The sequence below is a fragment of the Nyctibius grandis genome, chromosome Z (genome assembly GCF_013368605.1).
Source record: "Nyctibius grandis isolate bNycGra1 chromosome Z, bNycGra1.pri, whole genome shotgun sequence".
Taxonomy (NCBI): domain Eukaryota; kingdom Metazoa; phylum Chordata; class Aves; order Nyctibiiformes; family Nyctibiidae; genus Nyctibius; species Nyctibius grandis.
Genome location: NC_090695.1, coordinates 30841355 through 30855146, shown reverse-complemented (window position 1 = coordinate 30855146; position 13792 = coordinate 30841355). Strand labels below are relative to the sequence as shown.

General features: G+C 43.3%; 1 protein-coding gene across 2 annotated transcripts in view; it reads right to left on the bottom strand.

Moving 5' to 3' along the window:
- Window positions 1-4746, bottom strand: part of LOC137676192 (zinc-regulated GTPase metalloprotein activator 1A-like) — a 28252-nt gene extending 23506 nt beyond the window's left edge. For both annotated transcript variants that reach the window (XM_068422843.1, XM_068422844.1), the window contains exons 1-5: window positions 4675-4746; window positions 4374-4528; window positions 3081-3167; window positions 2089-2185; window positions 815-906 (exon numbers count right to left, since the gene is read on the bottom strand). In XM_068422843.1, the coding sequence (XP_068278944.1) occupies window positions 815-906; window positions 2089-2185; window positions 3081-3167; window positions 4374-4479 (382 nt within the window). In that variant the 5' untranslated portion in view covers window positions 4480-4528; window positions 4675-4746. The remainder of the gene's footprint in view (window positions 1-814; window positions 907-2088; window positions 2186-3080; window positions 3168-4373; window positions 4529-4674) is intronic.
- Between the last annotated feature and the right edge of the window lie 9046 nt (window positions 4747-13792).

Sequence of the window (13792 nt, the reverse complement as noted above, 5' to 3'; positions counted from 1 at the left end):
TAGTATCTATTGATTTTTTTTCCAAAAAGCTTAACAGTTTCCCAATTTGACTCAAATAGAATTTGTGTGTAACAGAGGCTAAATCAACGTCCTTTCTTTTGAAGAAAATTACTTTATCATGACAACTATTTAGCTTTGAGTTGGGAAATGTCAGTCTCCTAAATGGGAAACAACTGAATTTCTGATAAGAATTTCCTTTACCCTCAACCAACAACACATTTTTGAGATGATTCAGAGAAAATTGTTTTAGATAGGTATTACTAACATGAGCTCAAGTTTAAACACCTTTTTATAATAAAAATCACTAAATAGCACATAAGGAATTTGTAAGATCTATTATTGTTCTGTACCTACCAGAAGAATGTATTAGTCTGTTTCGCAGCATATTTTATGACTTCACAAAATATAAGGTGTATCACAACAATACATCAGATGCTAATAATTTATACTTTAGAAGGAGCAATGTAGAACAGCAAAAGCCTACTAAGAACTACTAGTCTCAGAGTGTGCTTCTCTTCTCAAAGCCCAGTGTCTTCTCTTGATAGAAATACATTTTAACTGGATTTATGTTAAGCGTTTAGAAACAATTTAGAGCAAGTTCAAAAAAACAAAACACCCAACCAAACAATCCCACCTACAACCCTGCTTCTGCACCTTATCCAATTCAGTTTTAGTCTGAATAGCAGTCAAAGCATGTGCTTGACAACTCACCACTTTGTATTACATTTTGCACAGTGAACTGACTGGTGAGCAAACAAGAACTTAATAAAAAAAGAATCATTATCATGGTTATGAAAACCATAATGTGAACTACCTGGATCTGCCAAACCAGTTGTTTCTAACAATATATAGTCAAATTTTCCTCTCCTTTGCATCAGGTTCTCAATAGCCTTCACACCATTGTCCCTGTAAGAAGAAACAATTAAAGCTGAGAACAGAGAAAACAACATAAAGCATGTATAAACACTTATCTTCTGATGCAGCACACAGTGTCAGTATCATCAAAGCAAAGGCCTGAGTAAGGACTTAAGAGTCTACAAGGAAAATTCAGTCATCATTCCGCTGCTCTAATATTAGGCAAATTGTATTTTTCTTTTCCTTTTAGTCTGAGAATAGTATTTGCCTACTCCTGACAGGCATAATAAAGGTGATTTAAATGAACATTTGTTCTCCAACACTGAAAACCCTGTAAAGGACAGTAGGGCTGTGTAAATACGTAACTATTTGGCTTGGCACTGAGATTGCAAAAAGAAAGGCAGTGTGTGGAGAGGGGAGGGGGAACTGAACTATGTTCTCCTTCCTTTCCAACTCACCTACGGCAAAATTAAGATGTGTCATTTACTTAAATCTCAGCTGATGAAGTCAGTCTGAAGAAGTATATGGCATTTTATATATATAAAGAAACCAATGTATATAAAACAGAGCAGCAACGGCAGGATTCCTTACATCAAAGCAGAACTCAATGCAATAGGATCTTACGTTTTCCACTTACTATCCCTATTTAAGGCATAGGACCAGTTCTTCCAAATTTTCAGGACAAACAGGCCGTCACCTTTATTACAAACTTAGCACAAACATTCCAGCATTCAAACATGCTAAAAACATGTCAAAGAAACAAACACATTCTTGCATTTTAACATGACCATCAGCTTACAGTTTGGAACACTGTGTTTCCTTAGGTCACCAAAAGGTTCTCCCTCCACCCTTTCTGAGGCATACAATATTCAAGTATGAACCATCATGCAGAGAAAGAAACACAAACTATTTAATGTGGAAATTAGGAAACTTAAGTCCTAGTTCCAGCCTCCCTGAATCTTTACCTCTCTATATAAAAACATGTAATACTAACAGAAGAGGGAGAGCTCCCTACCCTACGCTACACCAATGGTGTGTGTATAAATTGGTATTTATTTTTCTGAAAGACACTAAGTCTAAATCCAGTAAAGCAGTAAAAGGAAAGAAATTTCTATCCCAAATTCCAATTCTTGTCTGACAAAAGAAGTCTCAATCGATACTACCATCAGTTGTCTTCTTTCCTCAATTCCCCCAAAACCCACAGTAAGAACCTGAACAATAGTCCTTCCTTACTTTACTGAACAGCACAGGCAGCCATTTCTGAGCTCCAGCCATTCTTCATACAGTTCTCCCTCTTGACTGATTGCCAGGGATTTCTCCAAGGCACTTCCTGGAAATATAAGTAGTACTTCCATTTTAATCTACAAACTTGCATGACAATGCCTGCAAGAAAGATATTAAATGTTCAAGTTGCTATACATTTTTACTCTTGGATTATACTTTTTTCTTCTGAGACCATGTTTCTGACATGTTCTTTAGAAATTAGTATTTCCCATTTTATGAGAAATTTAAAATCCAACGTCAAGTTGGTCCTACAAAGACCAAAACCCAGAAGATGGAAGTACAGCATAAGTGCCACAAACTTTGCTAAAAGAAACAGAAGTCAGTCTCTGCCTCCATATCAAATAAAGGCTCTGTCTATACATTTCATTTTAGGCTCCATGACAAGAAAAGTGGCATGCATCTTTGCTGATGAAAACAAACAAACAAAAAAAACAACACCAACACAGTGCAAACTGTAAGCAACGCTGACTATGGTACAGATATGAAATTATAGCCATAACAGTTAAAAATCCTGAGAAGGAAAGCAAAGAGTTCAAAGAACCACAGACACTAAGCACGCATCTCCCCATTTTCTTGGTCTAGGATAACTGGTGATCTGTAAGTGGCTAAGGGGAAAGGAAAGAAAAGAAAATATTAGTTACCAACACGTTATTTTAATTTCCATTTGCTTGAAACCGAGAAGGACAAATGGAAGTATAGCACTTCCAACAGGGTGATATATTCATTTACTTGACTCTGAGGGGCTGAATTTATGTACAAAACAGATTAATCCATAGCATTATTTTATGAACACCAGCCAAAAGACTTTTGGCACTTCTGAAGACTATGAGGTATGTCAACAGTTTCAGTAATGGATTTAAAACTACAATGTTCTTGATTTCCAGAAATTTAATACATTTGTCATTTGACGGTTAAAAAAAAGTTTCTGCAGGTTTACATACCTTCTCCAAACTCATTCAGAATAACTGCGATTCTTTTATTATGCTGTTCTGTCAGTATGTAATTTAGAAGAGTTGTTTTCCCAGCTCCTAGAACACAGACCATATTTCTATTAAAATGCTAAAAAAAAAAAGCATAAATTTTCAAATAAAAAGCAAATACTGTTGTGCACATGCACGCTTCAGACAAATCTGATCTCTTCTGAAATATGAGTTTTCATTCTTGTATCCTGCATTCTATTATCACACTGTAAAAATTAATTTGTAGAGATAGTTGACTCCACGGGAACTATCAACACATTAAATCTCAGCTTTAAAAGACCCATAGTTTTCCATTCACTGTCAGTGCTTGATAAACTTACAAGTCCCCTATGAGCTGAGCAGTCTTTTTCTAGCAAACTTATTTTTACGCTTCTCTTAACAAAAGGTGCACTTATTTTTCTCCCTCCCAGTGCTTTTTCTAATCAGCTCTTTTGTCATCAGTAATCACCAATGTGCTACTAACTGAGCCATTGTTAAGCAAGGTGTTCACAATTTCTGTAATATCACATTACTAAAAGTTTCATCCCATGCACAAGATCACAACTAGAGGAATTCGGTAAAGCAACCTTCCTTCCCTGCCCTTAGGGTTTTTTGAGAGTGTATGATGCAGTACAAAGTTACAACTTTTAGTACTGTGTTACCAATCCTCAACTTAACCTGATCTTTACTGTACTATATTTGAAGCTCTCAATAACTGTGTTGGTTTAAGAGAGGGAAGCCAAACCCCGCATTTGTAAGATTACAATTCAGTCTGCATTTAACTGAGGCAAATACATTACACTATACTGACATTACCTGGCAAAAAACGATTTGTCAAACATGACCAGAACAAATCGGACCCTGAAAACAGGCTGGTAAAAGCAGCAACAGCAGCTTGTACAGCTGTTCAAAATCGTTCTGCAAAGCTACCTGCAACTACGCTCACTAGGAGGGGCGTGAGGACATCGCGCCGAAAACGCGGTGAAGCGGTGGATGAGCAGCGCCGAGGACGCCTTTCTGCTGTGCCGCCAGAGCCTCGCTTACTCACCCCGCCGTGAGGCACGGAGGCTGCTGTCAGATCTGCCGGGGCACTCCTCCGCCCACCGGGCGCTGTGCGGGCCGGGTGCAGCCCAGAGCCCCGCCGCAGCCCAGCCTCTCGCTCAGGGGTTTCCCGACGCCAACACCCCGAAGCCCGCAGGCCCGCCGTTCAGCTCCTCCCAGCGCCGGAACGCGCGGCACGCCGCGGGCAGGCAAGCGGGGCAGGCCACTCCTCACCTAAGTAGCCTGTGATGATGGTCACGGGGATCTTCCTGCTGGACTCGGTCTCCCTCGCGCCGCCAGCGCCTATCGGGACCAGGTCGGGACAGTCTTCGTCCTCCATGAGAGCCGCGGGCCCTCGCAGCTCGGCGCCGCCGCCGCGCCAGTCCCGGCTAGGGAAGAGAGTCGCAGGGCAGTCGGCGCGACGGTGCCGGCCGGGGCAAGGCGCCTCTCTCCCCTCAGCCACATTCCGGCGCTCCCCCTCCAGCCGCCGCCCGCTGCCCCGCGCCCCTCCGGCCGCACGCGATCCGCCGCTCACCTGCGCCCGCCAAGCGTCACGCAGCCCGCGCCACGGGCCGTCGGGCAACAGCGCCGTCACGCGCCACAGCACCCGCCCCGCCCACGCCCCCAGCACCTTCCCGTCGCGCGTGCGCCTTGACCCCCACGGCGGCCTCGCGCCGCGTTCTCCCGCGCAGGCGCAGTAGGAGGGAAGGCGGGGCGGGGGGCGTGGCCGGGCGGGGGGTGGTGCCCTGCTGAGGTGCTGGGGGCGTGGCGGGCCGCGCCGCGGCGCGGCGCGCGGGCTGGTGGTTATCCGTCCGTTAACGGCCGGTGGTTGGGCGGCCGCCCGTCAGGCAGGGCTCCAGGGGTCCGCGTCCTCCCGAGCGCTGCTCGTCCTCAGGCTGGTCTTAGGAAGAGAAATGTCAGTTCTGACCCTTGGGGAACGCTGAAGACCTTCTGGTCTGGTCAGCAAGCCTTGCCGGGGGTGGATGTGATGTCTTTTACGGATAATCAAATAAAAATAAGCTACAAATTGAATGTTAGCTTTCTCTGGTTTCCGTGAGAAAGTACCGTGAGGTGGCATGTACGTGTATAAGACATATCTATGGTTAATTTTTACAGTGTTGTGAACTCCCTAGCTTTTTGTGGACCATAGGTTTAGTAAATAGGTAATATATCTTCCATTTCTTCATGTCAAAAGGTGTAAATGTAGTATTGGGGGAGGCATGGAGAAGAGATTTGCCTGATGCATACTTAGATATGCATATTCCTCAAAACCCAGCTATGCAATATAAGGTCCACTAACACAGGTTTGAGTACAGACTGATAAAGTATGTTGGGCTTCATCTTGTTTGTATGTTGGCTTCTATGGCAGTAAATATACTTAGTATTTATCCTTGAATCTTCTTATACTTGTGCAGGTTAAAACATTATTTAAATACCGATGATATTTGATGATATTCCACTCTAAATAGTTTGCTTTTACTTTAGCATTTCTGATTATAACAAGCATGTAAAAGTCTGGTCTAAAAAAAAAGATCAAATAACTTATCCATTAATTCAGCTTGTTCTTGGAGATAAAACCATATTTATTCCAAAAGAAATGCCTATAGGTACATAATTGTCTGGATAGTAAGTTCAAAAGCAAATTATTAAAATCTTGGATTTGTGAGAGAAATGCAGTTTTTTTGCTTTGCTTGTAGTTAAAATAACTCATGTTGTTCTACACTATAAATCTGCTGCCAGCTCTGTGGAATGTCAGCAGTAGCACAAGCGTGAAACTTTGGAGTTTAGCAAGGTGACAGACTTAGGTATCTCTAGTAAATAAGGCAAAAAAAAGAATCAGTTGGGGCGTTTCTGTTTCCTTAACTGTGGAAGGCAATAAACCTTATCCATTCATTATAGGATATAGTATGTAGTCCGTTGATTTGTAGAGGTTTAGGACCAATACATGTTAAAATGCATCCTTTGCATTCTTGTTTCAGCCACTCGGGTCATCCTCTTCTGTGACACGTCCTGTTTTAAAGGAAAAACTTAATCAGTTTTTCAAAGCTGTATCTGTTAGAACCGTGACCAATGGTGTTTTCCTGTCCTGAGACTGCTCAACTTTACATAGTTCTGTTATTAAGGGATTGATTAAGAAAAATTTTAAGATTTTCATTGCAAGAAAGCTGTGGGGTAGGGGAAGAAAAAATCAGAAGGGTGTTGGGAACTAGCAGCTTAGCATCACAGAGCATACAAAAGGCTGTAAGTTGTCTTTCAAAAATTAGACTATTTGTAATACTGAAATTTCATTTACATGTTAGTGAGACATCTGGTATTGGGGAAGAAAAAGGTGGTGAAACTGGTATCCTGGTTCTTTAAGCTGTTCTGCTTTTCATCTGTTCACATGACACCGCTCATTATTTTTCTTTTGAACAATATTACCTAAAATACATACTGTGGTTTCTGGGTTTCCTTTTGTTTTTTTTAAAGTTTACATTCAAACATTAGAATTTTGCTGTAAGTATTAACTGTCTTTGCATTTCTACTGAACTGGGTAATAAAGCCTACTGTGTAAAGATAGATGCAAAACCTGTGTATTTTATTGTGGTGGCAGCTAAAATGAGCATAGCAAACCTAAACCTGGGTGGCACAGTTGGCGTGTTTTATTCTAAGATATTTGCAGACCAGACATACATCAGAAAGCAATAAAGTGTTGATGAGTACCAGGAAGTTGTATTAATACTTTAGGTGGCTACAACTGAAATAAGCTAGTCCCTTCCCAAATACTGAAGATCTCAGTGCAAGCAAAGCCATTTGCTTCAGACTAATTTGGATGATGGACAAAAGTGTTTAATGCTCTTTGAGAGAACTGGGGAGGGAGACTGTAAGAGCCACGATAATAAGGAAGAGGATGTACTGAAGAGCATTGCAACTTACTGCTTCCTGATACAGTAGCAAGGGGAGTACGATCTGATTGAAACAATAGGAAAAGAAAATCATTGGCATTTCAATATTATGTGGAATATAACAGTCTTAAAGCATCATGGCTGCTGGAGAAGGAAGTTCCCTTAAGGTACTACTAGTCTGTATTGCACAATGTAGTTCAGCATTACAGAGAAAGGAGTTGCTGCAAATTCATACAATGATGCCAGATTTTTTGAATTATAGTTAACCTGCAAAACAATGCGGAAACAGAAATTAAGTTCAGTTTTGTGATCAGCTCAGTAGCTGCTGAGCAGGCCTGTGTATATCTCAAAATACAAGCTGGTAAGCAGACGGGTAACTTTGGTATGATTTGCCTGCTCCTCTGGGTACATTTACTTCTTGCCTGTTATCTGTGTTTTACTATTTCTATAGTAAACTCTCTTTATTTTCCTATCTGTACTAGGATTAACAGCATCTCCTGACAACTGGACTTTATTTTTCTTTGAAGAATGTAGATTATTCATGTTGTGTAAAAGAAGGAAAATCTTTCTAAAATGCCAATGTTCTTTCAGTCAGTGCACCCACTTTTTAACACTGCTGTTTCTTATGAGTTATGTGCTCGATATGCTGTTATGATGTGAAACTTAGTAAAACTGAGAACATTAGAATAAAGGTATGGCTTATAGTCAGGATTTAAATATCAACATACATCATCTAACAAGTTGCCTAATTGTATGTTAGAAGATGGTGACAGTAACGGAAAATTCTATCAGTGTTGTCTCTGCTTAAGTTCTGTTTACTGCAAAGGTGAGCAAAGAAACGCTTCTCTTTGAGAAACCCTCTGTGAAGGATCTGGCCCGTAACATTTTTATTTCTCCAGAAGAATTTGCACAGACAAATGGAAAAAGAAGATATGTTTTATCACATAGCCTTTTTTTTTTTTGAGAGTCAAGTGTTCTACGAAAAAACACAGAATCACAGAATCACAGAATGTTAGGGATTGAAAGGGACCTCGAAAGATCATCTAGTCCAATCCCCCTGCCGGGGCAGGATTGCCTAGACCATATCACACAGGAACGCGTCCAGGCGGGTTTTGAATGTCTCCAGAGAAGGAGACTCCACAACCTCTCTGGGCAGCCTGTTCCAGTGTTCAGTCACCCTTACAGTAAAGAAGTTTTTCCTCAAATTTAAGTGGAACCTCCTGTGCTCCAGCTTGCACCCATTGCCCCTTGTCCTGTCAAGGGATGTCACTGAGAAGAGCCTGGCTCCATCCTCTTGACACTTGCCCTTTACATATTTATAAACATTAATGAGGTCACCCCTCAGTCTCCTCTTCTCTAAGCTAAAGAGACCCAGCTCCCTCAGCCTCTCCTCATAAGGGAGATGTTCCACCCCCTTAATCATCTTTGTGGCTCTGCGCTGGACTCTCTCTAGCAGTTCCCTGTCCTTCTTGAACTGAGGGGCCCAGAACTGGACACAATACTCCAGATGCGGCCTCACCAGGGCAGAGTAGAGGGGGAGGAGAACCTCTCTCGACCTGCTAACCACACCCCTTCTAATACACCCCAGGATGCCATTGGCCTTCTTGGCCACAAGGGCACACTGCTGGCTCATGGTCATCCTGCTGTCCACTAGGACCCCCAGGTCCCTTTCCCCTACGCTGCTCTCCAACAGCTCTGTCCCCAACTTGTACTGGTACATGGGGTTGTTCTTGCCCAGATGCAGGACTCTACACTTGCCCTTGTTATATTTCATTAAATTTCTCCCCGCCCAACTCTCCAGCCTGTCCAGGTCTCTCTGAATGGCTGCGCAGCCTTCCGGCATCTCAGCCACTCCTCCCAGTTTTGTGTCATCAGCGAACTTGCTGACAGCGCACTCTAATCCCTCATCCAAGTCATTAATGAATATATTGAATAGAACTGGTCCCAGAACCGACCCTTGCGGAACTCCGCTAGACACAGACCTCCAACTGGACTCTGTCCCGCTGACCACTACTCTCTGGCTTCTTTCCTTCAGCCAGTTCACAATCCACCTCACTACCCGATCATCCAGACCACACTTCCTCAGTTTAGCTGCGAGGATGCTGTGGGAGACCATGTCAAACGCTTTACTGAAATCGAGATAGACCACATCCACAGCTTTACCATCATCTATCCACCGGGTAACATCCTCATAAAAGGCTATCAAGTTGGTTGAGCAAGACTTCCCGTTGGTGAAGCCATGTTGACTGCCCCTAATGATCCCCCTATCCTTGATGTGCCTAGAGACAGCACCAAGAACAAGTTGCTCCATCACCTTTCCGGGGATGGAGGTGAGGCTGACCGGTCTATAGTTACCCGGGTCCTCCTTCCTGCCCTTTTTGAAGACTGGAGTGACATTTGCTTTCCTCCAGTCCTCAGGCACCTCTCCTGTTGCCCATGACTTAGCAAAGATGATGGAGAGTGGCCTAGCAATGACTTCCGCCAGCTCCCTCAGCACCCGCGGGTGCATCCCATCAGGGCCCATGGATTTATGGACATCCAGGTTGCTTAATTGGTCCCTGACCCAGCCCTCATCAACCAAGACAGATTCCTCCTCTATCCTGACTTCTTCTGAGGCCGCAGGGGTCCAGGGATCCTCAGGACAGCCTCCAACAGTATAGACAGAGGCAAAGAAGGCATTCAGTAACTCCGCCTTCTTTTTATCCTCTGTCTCCAGGACCCCCACCTCATTCATCAGTGGGCCTACATTGCCTCTAGTGTTGGCTTTACCTGCAATGTATTTGAAGAAGCCCTTTCTCTTGTCCTTGACCTCTCTTGCAAGGTTTAATTCCAAGGAGGCCTTAGCTTTCCTAGTTGCCTCCCTACATCCTCTGACAACAGACTTATATTCCTCCCAAGTGGCCAGCCCCTCCTTCCACGATCTGTACACCTTCTTCTTCCACTTGAGTTTGCCCAGCAGTTCCCTGTTCAACCATGCAGGTCTCCTGGTACCCTTCCTTGACTTCCTACCTGTTGGGATGCTCTGATCTTGAGCTCGGAAGAAGCAGTCCTTGAACGCTAACCAACTATCTTGGGCCCCCTTACCTTCTAGTACCCTGTCCCATGGGATTTCCCCTAGCAATTGCTTGAAAAGGCCAAAGTTGGCCCTCCTGAAGTTCAGGGTTGCGATTCTGCTAGCTATTCTGTTCCTGCCACATGAGATCCTGAACTCTACCATCTCATGGTCGCTACAACCAAGGCTGCCCTCAACCTTCACCTCTTCCACCAGACCCTCCTTGTTAGTGAGGATCAGATCCAGCAGCGCTCCTCTCCTAGTTGGCTCATCCACCATTTGCATCAGAAAGTTATCATCAATGCACTGGAGGAACCTCCTGGACTGAGGATGGCTGGCTGAGTAGGCCTCCCAGCAAATATCAGGGTAGTTGAAATCCCCCACAACCACCAGGCCCTGTAATTGAGAGACTGCTCTCAGCTGCCTGTAGAAGGCCTCATCACTCTCCTCATCCTCATCCGGTGGCCTGTAATAGACACCCACAACAGTATCACCCCTGCCAGCCTGCCCCTTAATTCGCACCCACAAACTCTCAACTCACTCCTGATCTGCCTCTGGACAGAACTCAATACATTCTAGCTGCTCGCTCACATAAAGAGCAACTCCACCACCTCTCCTTAGCGGCCTGTCTTTCCTGAACAGGACATAGCCATCCATGACCACATTCCAGTCATGCGAGGCGTCCCACCAAGTCTCTGTAATTGCCACTAGATCATAGCCCCCCGACCGAACACGGATTTCTAACTCCTCCTGCTTATTCCCCATGCTGCGTGCATTGGTGTACAGGCATTTCAGGGAGCGAGCTGGGCACACCGATTTCATCCCAGATTCACCCCCTGATTTCACCCCAGGGGGATGGGGGGCCTCCTGGTCTACCTCAACACTAGAGCATTGCCCCAGTGGTGCAAGCCCAGCTACCACCCCATCCCCCTTCGAATCTAGTTTAAAGCTCTCCGAATGAGCCCTGCTAATTCCTGTCCCAGAACCCTTTTGCCCCTACGACATAAACCTTTCCCATGTATCACTGTCACGCCTGTTGTCTTATAAAACCAGCCATTATCAAAGAACCCAAAGCCCTGCCTGTAGCACCAGTCTCGTAGCCAGGCTGCAAAGTGATCTATGTTCCCTTTCTCCTGTCTCACCAACACAGAAATGAAACTTAAACCTAGGAGTGATTTTTTAAAAATTTTTTTTAAGAAAGGTTCAGTATTTCACTGCCAATCTATTAATACATCATTAGGAGTAATGGAAAATTACACTTATTTTTCTGAGATTTAGCCTACTGAATTTCATATAACATTTTTTGTTTAAAACAATCTTGAATAAATTACTTAGATTTTATTGGATACAGTCGAGATCTATGCCAGCGAGAGCACAGAACTTGACAGCATGTCAGCTTCCTTTAAGGAGAGAGTGTCTAGTTGCACTGGCTATGTTCTACTCTTCTAGACAGTGATGCTGTAGGAAGGTGGAATATGAGCAAACGGTAACAGGCATTTTGTGTGTTGCTGGCAGGTACTGAGATCATTCACAGTTTTCCTGTTGGTGTGAACCTTCAGATAATCAGATAACAGTTACTCATTACTGAAGTTATATACTGCCAGTGTATTTTGCCAACGATGCAAACTTACCATTATAAAAGATACTGAGAAAACTCCCATGGACTTAACTCAGTTGCTGGTCGAGCACCAAAGGTACATCCTCTATGAACAAGAATGTGACACTTAAAGCTTCAGCAGGGCTTTGTCATCCATGACTATCTTGGGCCACAAAGTTGTTCAGTGATGAGCATGATGCTGTAATACTCTTATCATGCAATAGCACTCTTTGCAGGGATACCACTGCTGGTGAAGAAGGGACTGCTAATTTACTCTTTTTAAGAAAAAAGATATTTGGAAATGTGTGTCTTACAGAAGAAAAAGCCCCTGGTAGGTGGCATATAGACATGCTGATTATTGTGTCTTCCAGCATTTCCCTAACCCCAGCTTGGAAACTCCTTCAAAACAACACACAGCAGTAGCCATTCTGCCCAGACCATGTGCCCAAGCTGTCCTGTCCTTACCACCACTCAGCTGCTCTTTGTGGCTGGGCCTGCAGCTCCACAGCCTGCCCAGGTACAGCAACCAACTGGCCCTGGACCCACCACCTCCAGGTCAGGTTGCAGGAGGATACCAAAGTGTGGTGAGAGTGTTTGAAGCCCAAGTGCAATCAGAGGGAAGCACAGCTTCATGACCAATTCTGGGGCTGAAGTGATGCAGCAATGATTAGGACCACCATTTGGGATGCATGTGTGTGCAGCAGGAGGATGGGGATGAGGAAATGGGGAACGTAAGCATGCTTTCTACTGTATCGTACACAAGACCCACCAACAGCTGCTACCATCCGAGCAAGCTAGGTTTGGAAAACCATGGTCTGAGTTGCATTGTTTCATCACCTTTGATTTTGTGCTGCCTTTACTGGCACCTGGTTTGATATCACTTTTTTAATCTCCTGACTGGAAAGATCTTGTTCTACTTCTTGTTCTAAAGGCGTAATTAGAGTTCATGACCTTGTATGTAGTAGGTTGGTTTGTTGCAGGAATTCAAACAATAGTGTTTAACAATAAGCTGGAGCAGTACTGCTGACAATACTTAATTGGATAAGATAGCTTAAAAAAAACAGCTTACCAACATCTCATCTGGTAGTACTCCAATGAGTTAAAACCATATGAAGTTTCTTGATAAAATTACTTTTTTTCTTTTTTTTTTTCTTTTTTCCCCCAAAAAAAGGCAATGGAATTGCTGACATAATAGATGAAAAGGAAGATTTGATGAGTTTTGCTGCTTCTGTGCTGAAGTAGGCTGCTGATAATTCAGTTCATCCAAAAAGATGAAAAGTTACAATGATCTGTTTGATCTGTACCTGCTGAATATACCAGCAGTTTTGGAAACCTTACTTTTTTGTGTCTCCTCAGGCATTTTTTCCTGCATGTGACAACATATTTTTGAGTAATCCTTTTGTCCATGCTTACCAAGAATGTATGAAACTGCAAAATAAATAGCTGAATCATTCATAAATGGGTATTATTTGTGCATGTTGAGATGTTATCTGCATTGTTGCTAGCTCGATTTGTGTGTGGCCAGATTTGGCAATCAAGGAAGGTCCTAATTCACGCCACGTGAGCTGTTAAGCTGAAGCCTGACTCTTTTTTTTATAGCTTCAATAAAAAACGAGTTAGTGGTTTCTTCTTGAGTAGTTAGCAGTTCTGGAGATACAGCTAGAAGAAGGAACATCTTCCTCTCTTAAACAAACAAACAAAAAACAACACCCCAAAGCCAATTAACTACAGACCTTCAGTAAAGGGAAAACGTCCAATTCCTTTGACGGGACCTGCCATGAACAGAAAGTCGGGTGTGAAATCTATCTAATGCCAAAACTGTTCTCTTACTGTCTCTACAACCAGACAATGTACAGAATGGCTAATGGAGCTACCTGCTTTTTTTTTTCATTGCTTACTTTTCCTCTCCTCAGCTTGCAAGTTGCTAGAAACAGAGACATAGCACTTTATGGAAGTTTTTGAGATTAAACAATGAAAAGGATGGTTATGGTTTTCAAAAGCAGTATTTTGAGGAACAGAAAAGACCTGACTTCCTACTGGGGCTGAGCAGCTCCTCTAGTGATACATTATCTATAATGCATTGTTAAGCTACCAGAAAGCAATTTCATGTGATAGCAAG